The 21,840-nt window shown below is 62.9% G+C and overlaps 2 protein-coding genes across 2 annotated transcripts in view; one reads left to right on the forward strand and one right to left on the reverse strand.

The window, feature by feature from the left end:
- The window catches only part of LOC131570482 (latent-transforming growth factor beta-binding protein 4-like), a 44,194-nt gene extending 44,132 nt beyond the window's left edge, over positions 1-62 (forward strand). The window contains 1 exon segment of the mRNA XM_058822835.1: positions 13-62. Coding sequence (XP_058678818.1) covers positions 13-62 — 50 coding nt within the window.
- Positions 63-227: 165 nt separating this feature from the next.
- The window catches only part of RYR1 (ryanodine receptor 1), a 92,578-nt gene continuing 70,965 nt past the window's right edge, over positions 228-21,840 (reverse strand). The window contains exons 82-105 of the mRNA XM_058822836.1: positions 20,706-20,782; positions 20,047-20,120; positions 17,915-17,932; positions 16,100-16,180; positions 15,912-16,000; positions 15,516-15,644; positions 14,810-14,914; positions 14,312-14,393; positions 12,260-13,590; positions 11,536-11,606; positions 10,901-11,066; positions 10,458-10,544; positions 8,816-9,049; positions 7,950-8,080; positions 7,150-7,192; positions 6,521-6,651; positions 5,003-5,063; positions 4,772-4,918; positions 2,751-2,885; positions 2,269-2,425; positions 1,026-1,090; positions 826-926; positions 668-718; positions 228-264 (exon numbers count right to left, since the gene is read on the reverse strand). Of these exons, the coding sequence (XP_058678819.1) occupies positions 228-264; positions 668-718; positions 826-926; positions 1,026-1,090; positions 2,269-2,425; positions 2,751-2,885; positions 4,772-4,918; positions 5,003-5,063; positions 6,521-6,651; positions 7,150-7,192; positions 7,950-8,080; positions 8,816-9,049; positions 10,458-10,544; positions 10,901-11,066; positions 11,536-11,606; positions 12,260-13,590; positions 14,312-14,393; positions 14,810-14,914; positions 15,516-15,644; positions 15,912-16,000; positions 16,100-16,180; positions 17,915-17,932; positions 20,047-20,120; positions 20,706-20,782 (3,603 nt within the window). The remainder of the gene's footprint in view (positions 265-667; positions 719-825; positions 927-1,025; positions 1,091-2,268; positions 2,426-2,750; positions 2,886-4,771; positions 4,919-5,002; positions 5,064-6,520; positions 6,652-7,149; positions 7,193-7,949; positions 8,081-8,815; positions 9,050-10,457; positions 10,545-10,900; positions 11,067-11,535; positions 11,607-12,259; positions 13,591-14,311; positions 14,394-14,809; positions 14,915-15,515; positions 15,645-15,911; positions 16,001-16,099; positions 16,181-17,914; positions 17,933-20,046; positions 20,121-20,705; positions 20,783-21,840) is intronic.

Here is a 21,840-nt window from a genome sequence, read left to right on the forward strand (position 1 = left end):
GAGACCCCTCAGATCCCCCAGAGGCCCCCCAAATCCCACAGAAACCCCCCCAAATCCCCTAGAGAAGCCCCCATATCCCATAGAGACCCCCCCAAATTCCATAGAGAACCCCGAAATCCCCCAGAGACACCCTCAATCCCATAGAACCCCCCCCCAAATCCCATAGAAACCCCCCCAAATCCCCAGAGACCCCCAAATCCCACAGAGACCCCTCCTACAGAGCCCCCTCATGGACTCCCCCTCCCCTCTCCCTCACAGACCACCCTGGGACCCCCCAGATCCCTCCAAGTCCCTCTCAGACCCCCTCAAGCCCCTCCAGACCACCGGGGAACCCCCCCCCCCAAGCACCCCAAAACCCCAAGTCCCCCCAGACCACCCTGGGACCCCCAGTGACCCCCCCAAGCCCCTCCAGACCACCCTGGGACCCCCTCAAGCCCCCCCAGTGACCCCCTCAAGCCCCCCCAGACCATCGTGGGACCCCCCAGACTACTCTGGGACCCCCCCAAAACCCCCCCCAGACCACCTTGGGACCCCTCCCAGACCCCCTCAAGCCCCCCCAAGACCACCCTGGGACCCCCTCAAGCCCCCCCAGACCATCGTGGGACCCCCCCAGACTACCCTGGGACCCCCCCAAGCCCCCTCCCCATCACCCCCTCCTTCTCCCCACCTGCCCGTGTGCTCCGTCTCGTCCTTGTTGATCAAATACATCAGGAAGAACCTGGGGTGAGGGTGGGATTGGGGGTGTCAGAGCTCAGCAGGGACCCCCAGACACCCCCAAAACCCCCCTGGGACCCCCCCCAAAGGCCCCCCAGACCCAAATCTCACATGTAGTTGGCCAGGTTGTGCTCCTCCAGCGTGTGCGTCTCGAAGCCGTGCGGGGTCGTGTCGAAATAATCGCTCCCGATGCCGCAGATGAAACACTTCGTCTGGGGAGGGGTCCCGGGGGGGGGGTCACAGAGGGGTCTCTGCACCCCTCAACCACAACTGGGGAGGGGGCTTCGGCCTCCTGTGTCCCCCAGACTCACCTCCATGTCCTCCTTCACCTGCTCCTGCTGGTCCCGCAGCTCCCCGAAGGCGTCGATGATCAGACCTGGGGGATGGGGGGGGCACAAAATGGGGAGGGGTCAGAGGGGTGGGACCACCCCCAGATCCTCCCACAGGACCCCCAGATCCCCCCCAAGGCCTTTCCAGGACCCCCAGATCTCCCCCAGGACCACCAGATCCTTGTAGGACCCCCAGATTCACCCCCAAGGCCTTTCCAGGACCCCCAGGCCCTTCCCGGACCCCCAGATCTGCCCCCAAGGCTTTTTCAGGACCCCCAAATCCCCCCCCCCAGATCCTTCCAGGACCCCCAGATCCCCCCAGGCCTTTCCAGGACCCCCAGATCCCCCCCAGATTCATCCCAGGACCCCCAGATCTCCCCCCAGGCCTTTCCAGGACCCCCAGATCCCCCCCAGGACCCCCAGATCCCCCCCAGGACCCCTAGATCCCCCCTCAGACCCTTCCAGGACCCCCAGACCCTTCCCAGACCCTTCCAGACCTTTCCAGGACCCCCAGATCTCTCCCAGGACCCCCAGATCCCCCCTCAGACCCTTCCAGACCTTTTCAGGACCCCCAGACCCTCCCCAGGACCCCCAGATTCCCCCCAGACCTTCCCAGGACCCCTAGATCCCCTCTCAGACCCTTCCAGGACCCCCAGATCCTCCCCAGACCCTTCCAGACCTTTCCAGGACCCCCAGACCCTTCCCAGGACCCCCAGATTCCCCCCAGACCTTCCCAGGACCCCCAGATCCCTCCCTCAGACCCTTCCAGGACCCCCAGACTCCCCAAATCCCCCTGCCACCCCCCAACACGAGATGCCCGCCATGGATGAAGGCCAGGAGGATGATGATGACCCCCCCAAATCCCCCTCCCCACGAGGTGCCCACCCTGGATGATGGCGAGGAGGATGACGATGACCCCCAGAGCCCCCAAAGCCCCCTCCCCACCATGGATGAAGGCCAGGAGGATGACGATGACCCCCAAAAGCCCCCCAAATCCCCCTCCCCATGACATGCTCGCCCTGAATGAAGGTCCCAGACCCCCCAAATCCCCCTCCTCATCCTCTGCCAGGAGTGCCCACCCTGGATGAAGGCTCCAAACCCCCCAAATCCCCCTCCCCACCCCCTTTTAAGCCCCCTCCCCACAAGGTGCCCACCGTGGATGATGACGAGGGGGATGACGATGACCCCCAGACCCCCCAAATCCCCCTCCCCACGAGGTGCCCACCCTGGATGATGGCGAGGAGGATGACGATGACAAAGAAGAAGAAGGTGATGTCGAACACCACCCGGTAGAGCTCGTAGTCATCCCCGGCAGGGTCCTCGATCTCGTCCCCGATGCCGCCCCCGGCCCGGACCCCCACGTACATGTGGAACAGGTAACACTGGGGAGGGGGCACAGAGAGGGGTCAGCGACCCCCAGAATCCACCTGGGGACCCCCAAAATCCACCTGGGGACCCCCAGATCCCCCCCACGTACATGTGGAACAGGTAACACTGGGGAGGGGGCACAGAGAGGGGTCAGTGACCCCCAGAATCCACCTGGGGACCCCCAGAATCCACCTGGGGACCCCCAAAATCCACCTGGGGACCCCCAGATCCCCCCACGTACATGTGGAACAGGTAACACTGGGGAGGGGGCACAGCGGGGTCAGCGACCCCCAAAATCCACCTGGGGACCCCCCAGCCCCCCCCAGGAGCCTTCCTCACCGTCATCATGTCGTCGCACTTCATGTCGGGCTCATCCTCATCCTCGCTCTTGTTGTAGAACTTGCGGAAGAAGTTGAAGGCGACCACGGTGTACAGGTAAACCACGACGGCCAGCAGCCCCACCGTCATCACCAGCTGGCACAGAACGGGCACAGAATGGGCACAGGGTGGGCACAGGGTGGGCACAGGGACCACCAGGGCCAGCGGCCCCACCGTCATCACCAGCTGGCACAGAACGGGCACAGAATGGGCACAAAATGGGCACAGGGACCACCAGGGCCAGCAGCCCCACCGTCATCACCAGCTGGCACAGAATGGGCACAGGGTGGGCACAGGGACCACCAGGGCCAGCAGCCCCACTGTCATCACCAGCTGGCACAGAACGGGCACAGAATGGGCACAGGGTGGGCACAGGGTGGGCACAGGGACCACCAGGGCCAGCGGCCCCACCGTCATCACCAGCTGGCACAGAATGGGCACAGGGTGGGCACAGGGACCACCAGGGCCAGCAGCCCCACTGTCATCACCAGCTGGCACAGAACGGGCACAGAACGGGCACAGAATGGGCACAGGGTGGGCACAGGGTGGGCACAGGGACCACCAGGGCCAGCGGCCCCACCGTCATCACCAGCTGGCACAGAATGGGCACAGGGTGGGCACAGGGACCACCAGGGCCAGCAGCCCCACTGTCATCACCAGCTGGCACAAAATGGGCACAGAATGGGCAAAAGGGGGTCAGGATGGGCACAGGGTGGCACAGGTGGGTCAGGGGACCACCACGGTGTACAGGTAAACCACCACAGCCAGCAGCCCCACCGTCATCACCAGCTGGCACAGAATGGGGGTGCCCAGTTGGTTTTGGGGGTCCCCAGAGGGTTTTTAGGATCTCCAGAGGGTTTTGGTGGTCCCCCGTTGGTTTTGGGGGTCCCCAATTGGTTTTTGGGTGTCCTCAGTTGGTTTTTGGGATCTCCAAAGGATTCTAGGGGTCCCCAGGGGATTTTGGGGGTCCTCAGAGGGTTTTGGGGGTCCCCAGGGGATTTTGGGAAGGGGATTTTGGGAAGGGGACTTTGTGGAGGGGATTTTGGGGGGAAGGAGAATTTGGGGAGGGGGATTTTTTGGAAATTTTTTGGGAAAGGGATTTTTGGGGAACAAGATTTTTGGGAAGTTTTTGGGGAAGGGGATTTTGAGGAGGGGGACTTTGGGGAATTTGGGGAGGGGGATTTTTGGGGAGGGGAATTTTGAGAACAGGGATTTTTTGAAGGGGATTTTCGGAAGGGGATTTTTGGGGAAGGGGGGATTTTGAGGAGGGGGATTTTGGGGAGGGGGATTTTTGGGGAAGGGGGCATTTTGAGGAGGGGGATTTTGGGGAGGGGGATTTTTGGGGAAGGGGCTTTAGGAAGGGGATTTTTGAACGGTAATTATGGGGAAGGGGGGATTTTGAGGAGGGGGATTTTGGGGAATTTGGGGAAGGGGATTTTTGGAAGGGGATTTTCAGGAATTTTTTGGGGAAGGGGATTTTGAGGAGGGGGATTTTGAGGAATTTGGGCAGGGGGATTTTTGGAGAAGGGGGATTTTGAGGAGCGGGATTTTGGAGAAGGGGGATTTTCAGCAGGGGGATTTTGAGGAGGGGGATTTTGGGGAGGGGGATTTTTGGGGAAGGGGGGATTGTGAGGAGGAGGATTTTGGGGAGGGGGATTTTTGGGGAAGGGGCTTTAGGAAGGGGATTTTTGAACGGGATTTTTTGGAAGGCAATTATGGGGAAGGGGGGATTTTGAGGAGGGGGATTTTGAGGAGGGGGATTTTGGGGAGGGGGATTTTTGGGGAAGGGGGGATTTTGAGGAGGGAGATTTTGGGGAGGGGGATTTTTGGAAGGGGATTTTCAGGAATTTTTTGGGGAAGGGGGGATTTTGAGGAGGGGGATTTTGGGGAGGGGGATTTTTGGGGAAGGGGGGATTTTGAGGAGGGGGATTTTTGGGGAAGGGGATTTTGAGGAGGGGGATTTTTTTGGGGGTCCCCCTGACCTGCTTGCCGTTGTGCGTGACGGAGGACAGGATGGTGCGCAGCGTCTTGACGCCCATGGCGATGTCCAGCAGGTGGGAGGCGAAGAAGAAATTGTTGTAGTGGCCCAGCAGGGACATGGCCATGTACCAGGTGAGGTACAGGAAGGACTGAAACGGGGGGCACGCACACGTGGGGTCACCCCAACAGCCCGGGGGAGACCCCAGACCCCCCAGTGCCCCCACAGCGCTCACGTTGTCGGTGAAAATCACCCCGAATTTCCAGATCTGGTAGCGGATGTCGATGGACGTGATCCTGGGGGGACAAAGGGGGGGGGGGTCAGAAGGTGGGGAGACCCCCAAAAAGGGTTGGGAGCACCCTAGGGGAGACCCCAGACCCATAAGGGGGGTCTACCTCCCAAACCCCCCCCCCCCCCAGGACCCACCCAGAGGGCCCCCAGACCCATGAGGGGTCTGACTATTCCCTAGGACCACCCAGGACCCCCTAAACCCCCCCTTAGACCCCTGTGGGACCCCAAAACTGCCCCAAATTCCCCCCTAGGACCACCCAGGTCCCCTAAAACTCCCCCCTTAGACACCTACAGGACCCCAAAACTGCCCCAAATTCCCCCCTAGGACCAACCAGGGGAGACCCCAGACCCATAAAGTGTCTGACTATTCCCTAGGACCACCCAGGACCCCTAAACCCCCCACTTAAACCCATACAGAACCCCAAAACTGCCCCAAATTCCCCCCTAGGACCACCCAGGACCCCTAAACCCCCCCTTAGACCCTTATAGGACCCCCAAACTCCCCCAGGTGCCCCCTAGAACCAGCCAGGACCCCCCCAAGGGAGCCCCCAGACCCATGAGGGGTCTGACTACCCCCAGACCCATCCTTAGGACCACCCAGGACCCCTAAAACTGCCCCCTTAGACCCCTACAGGACCCCAAAACTCCCCCAGGTGCCCCCCATAGGACCACCCAGGGGAGACCCCAGACCCATAAAGTGTCTGACTATTCCCTAGGACCACCCAGGACCCCTAAACCCCCCATTTAAACCCACACGGGACCCCAAAACTGCCCCAAATTCCCCCCTAGGACCACCCAGGACCCCTAAATCCCCCATTAAAACCCCTACAGGACCCCTAAACTCCCCCCTTAGACCCCTGTAGGACCCCAAAACTGCCCCAGGCCCCCCCTAGGACCATCCAGGACCCCCAAAACCCACCCTTAGACCCTTACAGGACCTCAAAACTCCCCCAGGACCCCAAACCTTCACCCTTAGACTCCCATAGGACCCCAGAACTGCCCCAAATCCCCCCCGTGGGACCACCCAGACCCCCCTATTCCCCCCTGTGGGACCCCCAAAGTGCCCCAAATTTCCCCCTAGGACTCCAAACCTTCACCCTCAGACCCCTATGGGACCCCAAAATCCCCCAAATCCCCCCCGTGGGACCACCCAGGACCCCTAAATCCCCCATTTAAACCCCTACAGGACCCCAAAACTCCCCAGAATCCCTAAACTCCCCTTTTAGACTACTATAGGACCCCAAAACCTCCCCAAATCCCCCCCGTGGGACCCCCAGAGTGCCCCAAATCCCCCTCTAGGCTCCCTAAACCTCCCCCTTAGACCCTTATAGGACCCCAAAACTCCCCCAGGACCCCAAAACTCCCCCCTTAGACCCCTATAGGACCCCAAAACTGCCCCAAATCCACCCCCAAGCCCCCCAAATCCCCCCCGTGGGACCCCCAAGGAGCCCCCCAGACCCACCAGGTGAGCAGGGAGCTGTCGGGGGGCGCCCTGCGCTCGCCCTGCGCCCCCACTTCCAGGCTGGCCAGGTCCAGCCCCAGCAGCTCCGCGATCCTCTCGCGCCCGTAGATGTCCCCGTACTTCTCCATCACCTGGGGGGACCCCAAAATTGAGGTAAAAACCCCTCAAAATGTTGGGGGGACACCTCTGGAATGTCCCCGTACTTCTCCATCACCTGGGGGGACCCCAAAAGTCACAGGGAGACCCCAAAATTGAGGTAAAAACCCCTCAAAGTGTCAGGGGACACCTCTGGAATGTCCCCGTACTTCTCCATCACCTGGGGGGACCCCAAAAGTCACAGGGAGACCCCAAAATTGACTGGGAGACCCCAAAACTCACTGGGAGACCCCAAAATTCACTGAGAAACCCCAAAATTGAGGTAAAACCCCTCAAAATGTTGGGGGGATACCTCTGGAATGTCCCTGTACTTCTCCATCACCTGGGGGGACCCCAAAAGTCACAGGGAGACCCCAAAATTGACTGAGAGACCCCAAAATTCACAGAGAAACCCCAAAACTGAGGTAAAACCCCTCCAAGTGTTGGGGGGCACCTCTGGAATGTGGGTAGGGGGTCCCAAGACCCCTCCTCACCTTCCTCTTGATGAACTTGTCCCAGTAATTGCTGGGGAAGGATCTGGGGGGGTCCAGGGGAGAAAAAGGGGGGGGTCACTGGGGGTGACAAACAGTGGGGGGACCCCAGGGGACCCCAGATGGTCCCACCGGACCCCCAGAGACCCCCCAAAACCCTCCAAACCTCCCTGCCAGACCCCCTGGAATACCCCCAGTGCCCTCCAGTGCTCTCCCAGTGCCTCCCGGTGTCCACCAGTGCCCTCCCAGTACCCCCCAGTCCCTCCCAGTGCCCAACCAGTGCCACCCAATGCCCTCTCAGAGCATCCCAGTGCCCCCAGTGCCCTCCCAGTTCTCCCAATGCCCTCCCAGTGCATCCCAGTGCCCCCCACTGCCCTCCCAGTCCCCAAACAGTGCCACCCAATGCCCTCCCAGTGCCCTCCAGTCCCTCCCAGTGCTCTCCCAGTTCTCCCAATGCCCTCCCAGTGCTCTCCAGTGCCCTTCCAGTCCCTCCCAGTGCCTTCCCAGTCCTCAACCAGTGCCCCCCTGTGCTCTCCCAGTGCCTCCCAGTGCCCTTCCAGTACCCCCCAGTGCCACGCAATGCCCTCTCAGTGCATCCCAGTGCCCCCAGTGCCCTCCCAGTTCTCCCAATGCCCTCCCAGTGCATCCCAGTCCCCCCCACTGCCCTCCCAGTCCCCAACCAGTGCCCCCCAGTGCCCCCCAGTCCCTCCCAGTGCTCTCCCAGTGCCCTCCCACTGCCTCCCAGTCCCTCCCAGTGCCCCCCAGTGGTTCCCAGTGCCCTCCCAGTGCCCCCAGTTCCGTACTGGGCGTTGAGCACCAGGCGGTCCCACTGTCCCTTGACGTCGTCGTCGTCGGGCTGCTCGGTGATGTAGAGCCCCGAGAACTCGAGGCGCCGCGCCACCTCCTTCTCGCGCTTAAAGATCACCAGGGGGATCTGGGGACGTCATTGGGGACATTGGGGACATTGATGGGACACTGGGGACAGCAGGGACACTGGGGTGTCACAGCAGAGCCCCCAGAACTCGAGGCGCCGCGCCACCTCCTTCTCGCGCTTAAAGATCACCAGGGGGATCTGGGGACATTGTGGGGGTCATAGGGGACACTGGGGACACACAGAGCTTTGGGGACACACACAGAGGTTTGGGGACACAGAGAGATTTGGGGACACACCCAGGGATTTGGGGATGTGGGGACACAGAGGTTTGGGGACACCCCCAGGGATTTGGGGACACTCGGGGGGGTTTGGGGACACACAGAGGGGTTTGGGGACACTCGGGGGGCGTCACCTTGAGGCAGTTGTAGCCGATGATGCACAGGAAGGCCACCAGCGTGTGCGCCAGCGCCAGCCCCCGCAGGGCTGGGGACACACCCAGGGGTTTGGGGACACACCCAGGGGTTTGGGGATTTGGGAACACACGGGGACACCCCCAGGGGTTTGGGGACACCGATTTGGGGTCACCTTGAGGCAGTTGTAGCCGATGATGCACAGGAAGGCCACCAGCGTGTGCGCCAGCGCCAGCCCCTCAGGGTTGGGGACACACCCAGGGGTTTGGGGATTTGGGGACACACCCAGGGGTTTGGGGACACCCCCAGGGGTTTGGGGATTTGGGGACACACCCAGGGGTTTGGGGACACCCCCAGGGGTTTGGGGACACCGATTTGGGGTCACCTTGAGGCAGTTGTAGCCGATGATGCACAGGAAGGCCACCAGCGTGTGCGCCAGCGCCAGCCCCCGCAGCGCCGGCCCCATGTAGCCCGTGCTCTCCTCCAGGAAATAATAAACCTCGGGCTCCTCGGGGACCCCCCCGGGCGGCTCCGCGCCCCCAGGGACCCCCCCGAACTCCTCGGGGGCCACCCCAGAACCCTCGGGCTCCTCCGGGGCGCCCGGGGGGTGCTCGGACACCTGCGGGGACAGGGATGGGGACGGGACAGGTGAGGGACAGGTGAGGGACAGGTGAGGGACACCTGCGGGGACAGGGATGGGGACAGGGAGGGACAGGTGAGGGACACCTGCGGGGACAGGGATGGGGACAGGGACACTGAGGGACAGGTGAGGGACACCTGCGGGGACAGGGACACTGAGGGACAGGGACACTGAGGGACAGGTGAGGGACACCTGTGGGGACAGGGATGGGGACAGGGACACTGAGGGACAGGTGAGGGACACCTGTGGGGACAGGGATGGGGACAGGGACACTGAGGGACAGGTGAGGGACAGGTGAGGGACACCTGCGGGGACAGGGACAGTGAGGGACAGGGACAGGTGAGGGACACCTGCGGGGACAGGGACAGGTGAGGGACACTCCCCAAAGGGGGCACAGGGACAGTGAGGGACACCTGCGGGGACAGGGATGGGGACAGGTGAGGGACAATGAGGGACAGGTCAGGGACACCTGTGGGGACAGGGACAGGTGAGGGACAGGGACAGGTGAGAGACACCCAATGGGGACACAGGGAGTCCAACCCCCCTTCAATGGGGACATGGGGGTCCCCAAGATGGGGTACCAGGGTGTCCCCCAAGCCCCCTCTATGGGGACAAAAGGGTCTGGGGACCCCCCAAAATGGGGTACCGGGGTCCGGGGACCCCCAAAGTGTCCCCAAATGCCCCCTCTGTTCCGCCCCACCCCAACCCCTGATGCAGTCCCGGGCTCTGGGGTGTCCCCAGCTCATCCCAGCAGCTCTGTGGGGACCCAGGACCCCCTAAACCCCCTCCCCAAATTCCCCCCCCCACCCCCAGGACCCCCTAAACCCCCTCCCCAAATCCCCCCCCCACAGACCCAGGACCCCCTAAACCCCCTCCCCAAATTCGTCCCCCACCCCCAGGACCCCCTGGACCCCCCCCAAATCCCTCCTCCAGGTCCAGGACCCCCTAAATCCTCCCCAAAATCCCTCCTCCAGGACCCCCTAAACCCCAACCAGATTCTCCCCCCACCCCCAGGACCCCCTAAACCCCCTCCCCAAATCCCCTTTGCAGCCTCACAACCCACTAAACGCCCCCCCAAAATTTCCCCCCCAGGTCCAGGACCCCCTAAACCCCCTCCCCAAATCCCCTCCCAGCCTCAGGACCCCCCAAATCTCCCCCACACAGACCCAGGACCCCCTGGACCCCCCCCCAAAGCCCCCTCCCCAAATTCCCCCACACCTTGTAGAAGAGGAGGATGAAGTTGATGGCGAAGGCCAGGAACAGCGCCAGGACCCCTGAACCCCCCCCAAATCCCCCCACCAACCCCAGGACCCCCCCCAAATCCCTCCTCCAGGTCCAGGACCCCCCAAATCCCCCTCCCCAAAGCCCCCTCCCCAAATTCCCCCACCTTGTAGAAGAGGAGGATGAAGTTGATGGCGAAGGCCAGGAACAGCGCCAGGAAGCGCAGGTTGTAGAAATTCCTCGACAGGTAATTCTGGGGAGGGGGGAGATGATCAACACAGGGACCCCCAGAGACCCCCGAGCCCCCCTTAACCCACTGCACCCCCAAATCCATCCAGACACCCCTGACCCCCCCATTAACCCTCTATACCCCCCAAATCCCACCCAGAGACCCCCAAACCCCCACCCAGAGACCCCCAACCCCATCCAGACACCCCTGACCCCCCCAGAGACCCCCAAGTCCCCCCCAGAGACTCCCAACTGCCCCCCAGAGACTCCCAGACCCCCAACCAGAGACCCCAAAACCCCTCAAACCCCCCCCCAACCAGAGACCCCCAAATCCCCCCAACCCCTCCCCCCCCCCCAGAGACCCCCGCCCCATCCCCTTACCAGGAATTTCACCCTCTGCACCTCCAGCTCCCCCCAGAAGTCGAAGCCGCCCTCGCCGGGGGTCTCGCGCCGCCCCCCGGGCACCGATTTCAGCCTTTTTGGGGAGGGGGCTCGGGGCTCCGGCCCCTCCTCGGGGCCCTCCCCGCCCTTCTCGCCGTTCTCTGTGCTGGGGGACAGCGGCCGTGGCTGGAGACCCCTCCCCAAATTCCCCAAATTCCCTTTTTTCCCGGCTGTGGGTGAGGACCCCTCCCCAAATTGCCCAAATTCCCTTTTTCCTCCCGGCTGTGGGGGCTCAGAGACCCCTCCCCAAATTGCCCAAATTCCCCTGGCTGTGGGTGGAGACCCCTCCCCAAATTCCCCCCTTTTCTCCCCGGCTGTGACTGGGGACCCCTCCCCAAATTGCCCGAATTCCCCTGGCTGTGGGTGGAGACCCCTCCCCAAATTCCCCAAATACCCCCGGCTGTGGGTAGGGGGGTTCAGGGACCCCTCCCCAAATTCCCCTTTTCCCCCCTGGTTTGGGGGGCTCAGGGACCCCTCCTCAAATGGGTGTGGGGCTCAGGGACCCCTCCCCAAATTGCCCAAATTCCCCTGGCTGTGAGTGGAGACCCCTCCCCGAATTCCCCCCCCATCCTTACTCGGCTTTCTCGGTCTCGGCCGGGGGGGGCTCCTCCTCCTTCTGCCCCTCCCCCACCTGCTCCGCCATCTCCTGGGGGGACAAAGGGGGGGATGGGGGGGGTGGGGGGAACAGCGCCCCCCCGGGACCCCCCAAAATCCCCCCAGGGACCCCCAAACCCCCCTAGCAAGAACCACCACAGGGACCCCCAAAATCCCCCCCATAGGGACCCCCAAAACCCCCCATAGGAACCCCCAAATTCCCCCCAGGAACCCCCAAAATCCCCCCATAGGGACCCCCAAATTCCCCCCAGGAACCCCTAAATCCCCCCCAGGAACCCCCAAAGCAGCACAGGAACCCCCAAAATTTCCGCAAGGACCCCCAAAGTGCCACAGAAACCCCAAAATCCCCTTCAGGGACCACCATAACCCCCCCAGCAGGAGCTGCCAAAGGGACCCCCAAAACCCCCCAATAGGGACCCCCAAAATCCCCCCACAGGGACCCCCAAATTCCCCCCAGGAACCCCCAAAATCCCCCCACAGGGACCCCCAAAACCCTCCCAGGGACCCCCAAAACCCCCCCCATAGGGACCCCCAAATTTCCCCCACAGGGACCCCCAAAACCCTACCAGGGACCCCCAAAATCCCCCCATAGGGACCCCCAAAACCCCCCCAGGGACCTCCAAAATTCCCCCCAGGGACCCCCAAAGCACCCCAGAACCCCCCAGAGCCCCTCTGCCCCCTTACCCCGATCTTCCTGCGCAGGATGGGGGTCCCCTCCGGCGTGGGGGGCTCAGCGCCGGGGGGCTCCCCGATATCCCCGAGCCCCCCGGGCGCGTCGGGAGCCGCCAGCCTGAAGTGGGGCTCCTTGCGCGCCCCCGGCCCCGCCGGCAGCGCCGCCTTCGCCTCCCTCCTCCTCCTCTCCTCCTCCTCCTCCTCCTCCTCCTCCTCCTCCTGGGCGGGCGCCGCCTCCAGCTGCGCCTCCTCGGGGGGCTGCTCGGCCTCCGGGGGTCCCCCCTCGTCGCCCGGGCCGCCCTCCCCGCCGCCCACCGCGTCCTGCGTGGGGTCGGGCATGGAGCCCAGCACCTCGATGACGCCCAGGCGCTGCGCCCCCTCCACCAGCCCCCCGCCAAAGAGGGAGCTCCAGGCCAGGCGCCCCACGGCCCCCAGCACCCCCAGCCCGCCCAGGACCCCCCCCACGGCCGCCCTGCCCACGCCCGCGCCGGCCTCCCACGCCAGCTCCCGCCCCGACTTCTTGCGCAGCCTCCTGATCTTGCGGCGCCACGTCTGGGGGGAGCCCAAAATCCTCCGGAGCGCCCCCAGACCCGGCAGCGGCGCCGCCGCCGGGGCCTCGCCGGGCTCCTCTTCCTCCCTGTCCTCGTCCTCCTCCTCCTCCTCGTCGCGCGGCGCCTCCTCCTCGGAGATGCGCGAGGCGATCTGCATCTCGAAGATGGTGTCCTCGCAGAAGTTGACGAAGAGCTCCATCTTCTCGGCCTCGCCGCCCTCGTTGACCACATCGAAGATGAACTGGCGCTTGGACTCCTTGACCTGCGGCATCTCCCACTGCGCCTTGTTGGCGCCGCTGATCTCGAAGTAGATGCGCTCGATGCGCCGCGCCGCCCCCATGATCTCGATGCGCCCCAGGAACGGGCGGAAATAATCCAGGATGCTCTCGGCCTGCTCCAGGAAGGTCTTGAGGCGCTGGTCGTGGGGCACGTGCTCCGACAGGTTGGTCAGCAGCACGGCCACGTTGAAGCCGATGTCGCGCGCCGGCTCCTGGAAGCGCTGGGCGAAGCTCTCGACGTCGATCATCTCGTTCTCGTCGGCCTCGGAGCACGAGAGCAGGAACTGGATCTCGTCGGGCTCGTACTGCTTCTGGCTGTCCATGGCCTTCTGGAAGTCCTTCTTGGAGATGAGCCCGCGCGGGTCGGTGACGAAGTGGCGGAAGGCGTCGGACGAGACGATGTCGCGCAGCTTCAGGAACATGTCGAAGAACTTGAGGATCATGGTGACGTTGCTGGAGGACTCCACCAGCATGTCCACCATCTGCCGGGCGATGGTGCCGTTCACCACGTTCCCTGAGGGGACACGGAGGTGTCACCACCCTGAGGGTGGCACCCAGAGAGGTGGGGACACCCTGGAAGGTGTGGGGACATCTGGGTGGTCAGGGGACATCTTGGATGGTCAGGGGACATCTTGGGTGGTCAGGGGACATCACCACGTTCCCTGAGGGGACAGGTGTCACAGCCCTGAGGGTGGCACCCAGAGAGGTGGGGACACCCTGGAGGGTGTGGGGACATCTGGGTGGTCAGGGGACATCTGGGTGGTCAGGGGACAGCTTGGGTGGTCAAGGGACATCTGGATGGTATGGGGACACCTGGGTGGCCAAAGGACACCTTGAGTGGTCAAGGGATGCCTTGGGGAATTGGGGACACCTTGGATGGACATCTTGGATGGTCAGGGGACACTCTGGGTGGCCGAAGGACACCTGGGTGGTCAAGGGGATACCTTGGTCAAGGGACACCCTGTGGAACTTGGGGACACCCTGATGAACTTGGGGACACCTTGGATGGACATCTTGGATGGTCAGGGGACACCTTGGGTGGTCAAGGGACACCTTGGGTGTTCAGGGGACAGCTTGGGTGGTCAAGGGACATTCTGGAATCAAGGGACACCTTGGGTGCTCAAAGGACACCAGGGTGATTAGGGGGCACCTTGGGTGGTCAGGGGACACCTTGGGGACGTTGGTGACACCCCAGGTGGCACAGGGCACCTGCCCAGGTGACCGTCCCCAGGTACCTTCGAGCAGGGACAGCAGCATCACCACCATGTCCTTCTGCAGGTCCAGCAGCTCCTTCAGCAGCCCCAGCTGGGACGAGTCCTGCGCACCAGAGCTCCCAGTCAGCTCCCAGTAACTCCCAGTACACACCAGTACATCCCAGTACACCCCAGTCACCTCCCAGTAACTCCCAGTGCTCCCAGTGCCCTCTCAGTACACCCCAGTTACCTCCCAGTACACACCAGTACATCCCAGTCACCTCCCAGTGCCCTCCCAGTACATCCCAGTGCCCCCAGTCCCCTCCAAATCCCCTCCCAGTGCCTTTCCAGTGCTCCCAGTGCCCTCCCAGTGCTCCCAGTACATCCCAGTACCCCAAATCCCCTCCAAATCCCCTCCCAGTGCTCCCAGTACCCTCCCAGTGCCCTCCCAGTGCTCCCAGTTACCTCCCAGTACATCCCAGTGCCCTCCCAGTGCCCCCAGTGCCCTCCCAGTTCCTCCCAGTTCCCTCCAGTGCCCACCTGTGCCAGTTTCTTCATCATGTGAGCGAAGACGTGCAGGAAGCCGACGACGGCGTCCCAGAGGCGGCTGTGGGCCAGGCTCTGCTGGTTCCCCGTGCAGGGGCCCTGGGCACCGACAGGGGACACTGGGGACACTGGGGGGACACTGAGGGGACAGGGGACACTGGGGACACTGGGGGGACTGGGGGCACTGGGGGGGACAGGGGACACTGGGGGGACACTGGGGACACTGGGGGGACACTGAGGGGACACTGGGGACACTGGGGGGACACTGGGGACACTGGGGGGACACTGGGAGGGACCCCTGGGGGGACAGGGGACACTGGGGGGACTGGGGACACTGGGAGGGACAGGGGACACTGGGGGGACACTGGGAGGGACCCCTGGGGGGACAGGGGACACTGGGGGGACACTGGGGACACTGGGGGGACACTGGGGGGGACAGACAAGGGACACTGGGGGGACACTGGGGGGACACAGGGAGGGACCTCCAAGAGCCCCTGGAGCACTGGGGAGGTTTGGGGGGGTCCCAGGTGGGTCTGGGGGTCTCGGGGGTCTCACCTGGATGCTCTCGGTGAGGCTGTTGAACACCTGCCTGGCCACGGCCATGGGGGATTTTTGGGGTTCAGGGGGGGTTTGGGGTCCCAGGTGAGTTTGGGGGTCCCAGGTGAGTTTTGGGGGGTCCCAGGTGGGTTTGGGGTCTCACCTGGATGTACTCGGTGAGGCTGTTGAACACCTGCTTGGCCACGGCCATGGCCTTGGAGAAGTTCCTCTTGCCCTGCTCGTCGATGACGTCCTTGCCCGAGTAGTACCAGTAGAAGTCACTGATGGACTCCTGGGGACATTGGGGACATTGGGGACACGGGGCTGGGGACAGTCACTGGTGGACTCCTGGGGACACTGGGGACATTGGGGACATTGGGGACACAGTGACACAGGGCTGGGGGCAGTCACTGATGGACTCCTGGGGACATTGGGGACATGGTGACACAGGGCTGGGGACAGTGACTGATGGACTCCCGGGGACACTGGGGACACCCCGGGGACACGGTGACAGTCCCCGGTGGCTCTGGGGACACGGGGCCAGGTGTGTGTGTGTCACCTGCAGGCGCAGCAGGTAATCCACGGTGCAGATGATGATGTTGATGGTGGTCGTGTTCCCCGTCTGCGTCCTCAGGTAGTTCTGGAAGTCTGGGGGGGACATTGGGGACACCCCGGGGTCACCTCGGTGTCACCTCGGTGTCACCTGGGTCCCCTCGTGCCCCCAGGTGTGTCCCCAGGTGTCCCCACCGTTGTTGTGGCCCTCGCAGAGCAGCTGCAGCAGCCGGAACAGGTCCTGGGTGAATTCATCGTCCGACATCACCTTCTCCCCTGGGGGGACACGAGAGGGGACACGGGGACAGCGGGGTCACCGCGGGCACGGGGACACCACAGAGTGGCACGGGGACAATCTGAGGTGGCACGGGGACACCACAGAGTGGCACGGGGACACCTTGGCCTGACAGGGACACACCACAGAGTGGCACGGGGACTATCTGAGGTGGCACGGGGACACCACAGAGTGGCACGGGGACACCTTGGCCTGACAGGGACACACCACAGAGTGGCACGGGGACAATCTGAGGTGGCACGGGGACACCACAGAGTGGCATGGGGACACCCTGGCATGACAGGGACACCAGAGAGTGGCACAAGGACACCCCAGGGTGACACAGGGACACCCCAAAATGGCACAGGGACACCAGAGAGTGGCACGGGGACAATCTGAGGTGGCACGGGGACACCCCAAGGTAGCACAGGGACACCAGAGAGTGGCACGGGGACAAGCAGGGTGGCACAGGGAACATTGCTGGGGTGGCACGGGGACAAGCAGGGTGACATTGGGATGGTGGGGGTTAGCAGGGAGGGGACACGAGCAGGGGACAACAGGGACACGGGGACAGGGCCACCCTGCTCCTGCCCCCCCCAGCCCCATGGAGCCTTTAGGGACTCCTGGGGGACCCCAACCCTGTCCCCCCCTATGGCCCTGAGACCCCAGCCCCAAATCCCCTATGGCCCCAATAACCCCCCATAGCCCCCAGCCCCAAATCCCCTATGGCCCCAATAACCCCCCATAGCCCCCAGACCCAAATCCTCCCCAGTCCCCAATAACCCCCCATAGCCCCCAGCCCCAAATCCCCCATGGCCCCAATAATCCCCCATAGCCCCCAGCCCCAAATCCCCACAGTCCCCAATAATCCCCCATAGCCCCCAGCCCCAAATCCCTTATGGTCCCAATAATCCCCCATAGCCCCCAGCCCCAAATCCCCTATGGCCCCAATAACCCCCCATAGCCCCCAGCCCCAAATCCCCTATGGCCCCAATAACCCCCCATAGCCCCCAGACCCAAATCCCCTATGGCCCCAATATCCCCCATAGCCCCCAGCCCCAAATCCCCCACAGTCCCCAATAATCCCCCATAGCCCCCAGCCCCAAATCCCCCACAGTCCCCAATAACCCCATATAGCCCCCAGCCCCAAATCCCCCATAACCCCCTACAGCCCCCTTGACCCCACAATAGCCCCCCAGCCCTATAACCCTGCACAGCCCAAATCCCCTGGACCCCATAGCTCCCCCCCAGCCCCATAACCCACCCCACAGCCCCTCCCCGACCCTATAGCCCCCCTGTCCCACCCCATATTTACCGTTCTCCCGGCTGATGAACCCCAAAGACCCCCAGCCCCATAACTGACCCCACAGCCCCCCTGACCCCACAGCCCCCCTATTCCCACCCCATATTTACCGTTCTCCCGGCTGATGGACCCCACAGCCCCCCAGCCCCATAACTGACTCCACAGACCCCCTCAGCCCTATAACCCACCCCATAGATTCCCCAGCCCCATAACTGACCCCACAGACCCCCTCAGCCCTATAACCCACCCCACAGCCCCCCACAGCCCCCCTGACCCTACAGCCCCCCTGTCCCACCCCATATTTACTGTTCTCCCGGCTGATGAACCCCACAGCCCCCCCAGCCCCATAACTGACCCCACAGACCCCCCAGCCCTATAACCCACCCCACAGCCCCCCTGACCCTATAGCCCCCCTGTCCCACCCCATATTTACCGTTCTCCCGGCTGATGACTGCCAGCGGAGCCGGGGGGAGAGAAGAGACAGTGAGCGGGGGGGATTTGGGGTTTTGGGGGGCACCGGGGGGGTTTAGGGGGGTCCAGGGGGGAATTAGGATTGGGGGGTTTAGGGGGTTCAGGGGGGAAACTGGGGGTCCGGGGAAAGATTTGGGATGGGGGGAATTAGGAGGGTGGGGAGAATTTGGGATCCATGGGAGGTTTGGGGTGAGGGGGATTAGGGTCGGGGGATTTGGGGATCCAGGGGGGAAATTGGGGGTCCGGGGAAAGATTTGGGGTGAAGGGAATTAGGAGGGTGGGGGATTTGGGGATTCAGGGGGGATTTGAGGTGGGGGGAGTTAGGGTTGGGGGATTTGGGGATTCAGGGGGGAAACTGGGGATCCAGGGGGGAAATTGGGGATCCAGGGGGGAAATTGGGGATCCGGGGAAAGATTTGGGATGGGGGGAATTAGGAGGGTGGGGAGAATTTGGGATCCATGGGAGGTTTGGGGTGAGGGGGATTAGGGTTGGGGGATTTGGGGATCCAGGGGGGAAATTGGGGGTCCGGGGAAAGATTTGGGATGGGGGGAATTAGGAGGGTGGGGGATTTGGGGATTCAGGGGGGATTTAGGGGATCCAGGGAGGAAATTTGGGATGCAGAGGTGGAATTGGGGTGGGGGGATTTAGGAGGGTGGGGGGAATTTGGGATTCAGGGGGGATTTGGGGTGGGAGGAATTAGGATTTGGGGGATGTGGGGAGTCAGAGGGGATTTAGGGAGTCCAGGGGGGAAATCTGGGGATCCAGGGAGGGAATTGGGGATCCAGAGAAAGATTTGGGGTGGGAGGAATTAGGGTTTGGGGGACTTAGGGGTCCAGCAGGGATTTAGGGGATCCAGGAGGGAAATTTGGGGTCCAGGGGGGAAATTGGGAATCCATAGGGATAACTGGTGTCGGGGGGAATTAGGATTTGGAGGATTTAGGGATCCAAGGGGGAAATTTGGGGATCCAGGGGGGGAAATTGGGGTGGGGGGAATTAGGGGTTGGGAGATTTGGGGATCCAGGGGGGATTTAGGGGATCCAGAGGGGAAACTGGGGTGGGGGGAACTGGGGTTGGAGGGATTTAGAGATCGTGGGGGGATTTAGGGGATCCAGGGTGGAAATTTGGGGATCCAGGGGTGGAATTGGGGTGGGGGGCATTAGGGTTCAGAGGATTTGGGGGATCTGGGGGGATTTAGGGTTTAGGGGGATGACAAACAAAGGGGGGGAATTGGGGTGGGGGGGAATTAGATTTTGGGCTTTTTTGGGGGAGAAACTGGGGGCAATTAGGGTGGGGGGCATAAAATTTTGGGGGTGTTTAGGAGAGAAATTGGGGGGGTCATTGGGGGAATTAGGGGAGGAACTGGGGGGCATTAGGGGTGGGGGGGGCATTAGATTTTGGGGGTGTTTAGGGGAGAAATTGGGGAACATTCAGGGTGGGGGGGCATTGGGGTTTGGGGGGGTTTTAGGGTAGGAACTGGGGGCCTTTAGGGGTTGGGGGGGACATTAAAATTTGGGGGAGTTTTAGGAGAGAAATTGGGGGTCATTAGGAGTGGGGGGGGCATTAGATTTTGGGGTGTTTTAGGTGAAGAATTGGGGGGTTTTAGGGGTGGATTTGGGGGAGCATTAGGGGTGGGGGGGCATTAGATTTTGGGGTGTTTTAGGGGTGGGGGGGCATTAGATTTTGGGGTGTTTAGGGATGGAATTGGGGGTGGGGGGGGCATTAGATTTTGGGGTGTTTCAGGGGAAGAACTGGGGAGTTTCAGGGTAGGAATTGGGGGGACATTAGGAGTGGAGGGGCATTAGATTTTGGGGTGTTTTAGGGGTGGGGGGGCATTAGATTTTGGGGTGTTTCAGGTGAAGAACTGGGGGGTTTTAGGGGTGGATTTGGGGGGGCATTAGGGGTGGGGGGGCATTAGATTTTGGGGTGTTTGGGGGTCAGGGAGCCACATCTCAGCAGGTGTTGGGGGGCCGGAGCAGCGCGGGGGTTTTGGGGTGCAGAATGGGGGGCCACCCCCTCAATCCCAGCCCGCCCCACCCCTCCGGGGGTCCCTTTTTGGGGGGGGGGTCCCTTTGGGGGTCCCGGCCCCCCACTCACTGGTGCCCTCCTCGGTGACCATGCCCAGCCCCTCGGCCTTGTTCTGCCGCTCGAAGGCGTTCAGGTCCAGGACACTGCAGGGAGGGGGCACCCCAAAAATGGGTCAGGGGGACCCCAAAACCAGCACAGCCCCATCCGGGGGATCATGCTGATCTGGGGGACCCCAATAGCCCGGGGGGGACCCCAATTCCCTCGGGGTGACCCCAATTTCCACTGGGGTGACCCCAAGTCCCTCTGGGGTCTCCCAGTTCCCACTGGAGTGACCCCAATTTCCCCAGGGTGACCCCAATTCCCACAGGGGGACCCCAATTCCTTTGAGGTGACCCCAGTTTCCCCAGGGTGACCCCAATTCCCACAGGGGGACCCCAATTCCCACTGGAGTGACCCCAATTCCCACTGGAGTGACCCCAATTTCCCCAGATTGACCCCAATTTCCCCAGGGGGACCCCAATTCCTTTGAGGTGACCCCAATTTCCCCAGGGGGACCCCAATTTCCCCACGGTGACCCCAATTCCCACTGGAGTGACCCCAATTCCTTTGAGGTGACCCCAATTTCCCCAGGGTGACCCCAGTTCCCTCGGGGTGACCCCAATTCCTGTGGGGCGCCCCCAGCTCTCCCGGGGCTCCCCGCTTCCCTCGGGGCTCCCCGCTTCCCGCACCTGCAGGTTTGCATCAGCGCCTGCACGCTCTGGAAGAAGCCGACCTCGCGCTTGGACTTGAGGTACTCCAGCATCTTCTGTGGGGACAGCGGGGACAGCAGGGGACATTGGGGACACCGGGGACACTGGGGACACCGGGGACACTGGGGACATTGGGGACACTGGGGACAGCGGGGACATGGAGGGGACACTGGGGACATTGGGGACATTGGGGACAGGTGAGGGACATGGGGGACACTGGGGACATGGAGGGGACATTGGGGACACCGGGGACATTGGGGATATTGGGGGACACTGGGGACATTGGGGGACATTGGGGACACCGGGGACACCGGGGACATTGGGGACATTGGGGGACACTGGGGACATTGGGGGACACTGGGGACATTGGGGACATTGGGGACACTGGGGACATTGGGGATATTGGGGGACACTGGGGACATTGGGGGACATTGGGGACAGGTGGGGACACCAGGGGACATCAGCGACATTGGGGACACTGGGGACACCGGGGACATTGGGGACATTGGGGACATGGAGGGGACACTGGGGACACTGGGGACAGTAGGGACACCAGGGGACATTGGCGACATTGGGGACACTGGGGACACTAGGAACATTGGGGACATGGAGGGGACACTGGGGACACTGGGGACATGGAGGGGACATTGGGGACACCGGGGACACTGGGGACATTGGGGACACTGGGGGACATTGGGGACACTGGGGACATTGGGGACATTGGGGACAGCGGGGACATGGAGGGGACACTGGGGACACCAGAGGACATCAGCAACATTGGGGACACTGGGGACACCGGGGACATTGGGGACATTGGGGACATGGAGGGGACACTGGGGACACTAGGGACAGTAGGGACACCAGGGGACATTGGGGACACTGGGGACACTAGGAACATTGGGGACATGGAGGGGACACTGGGGACACTGGGGACATTGGGGACACATGAAGGACATGGGGGATACTAGGGACACTGGGGACATTGAGGGGACACTGGGGACACCAGGGGACATTGGGGACATTGAGGGGACATGGGGGACACTGGGGACATTGGGGACAGGAGGAGGGACACAGGGACACAGGGGACAGGTGAGGGACAGGTGGGGACACAGGG

Source organism: Ammospiza caudacuta, chromosome 35 (genome assembly GCF_027887145.1).
Source record: "Ammospiza caudacuta isolate bAmmCau1 chromosome 35, bAmmCau1.pri, whole genome shotgun sequence".
NCBI classification, from domain to species: domain Eukaryota; kingdom Metazoa; phylum Chordata; class Aves; order Passeriformes; family Passerellidae; genus Ammospiza; species Ammospiza caudacuta.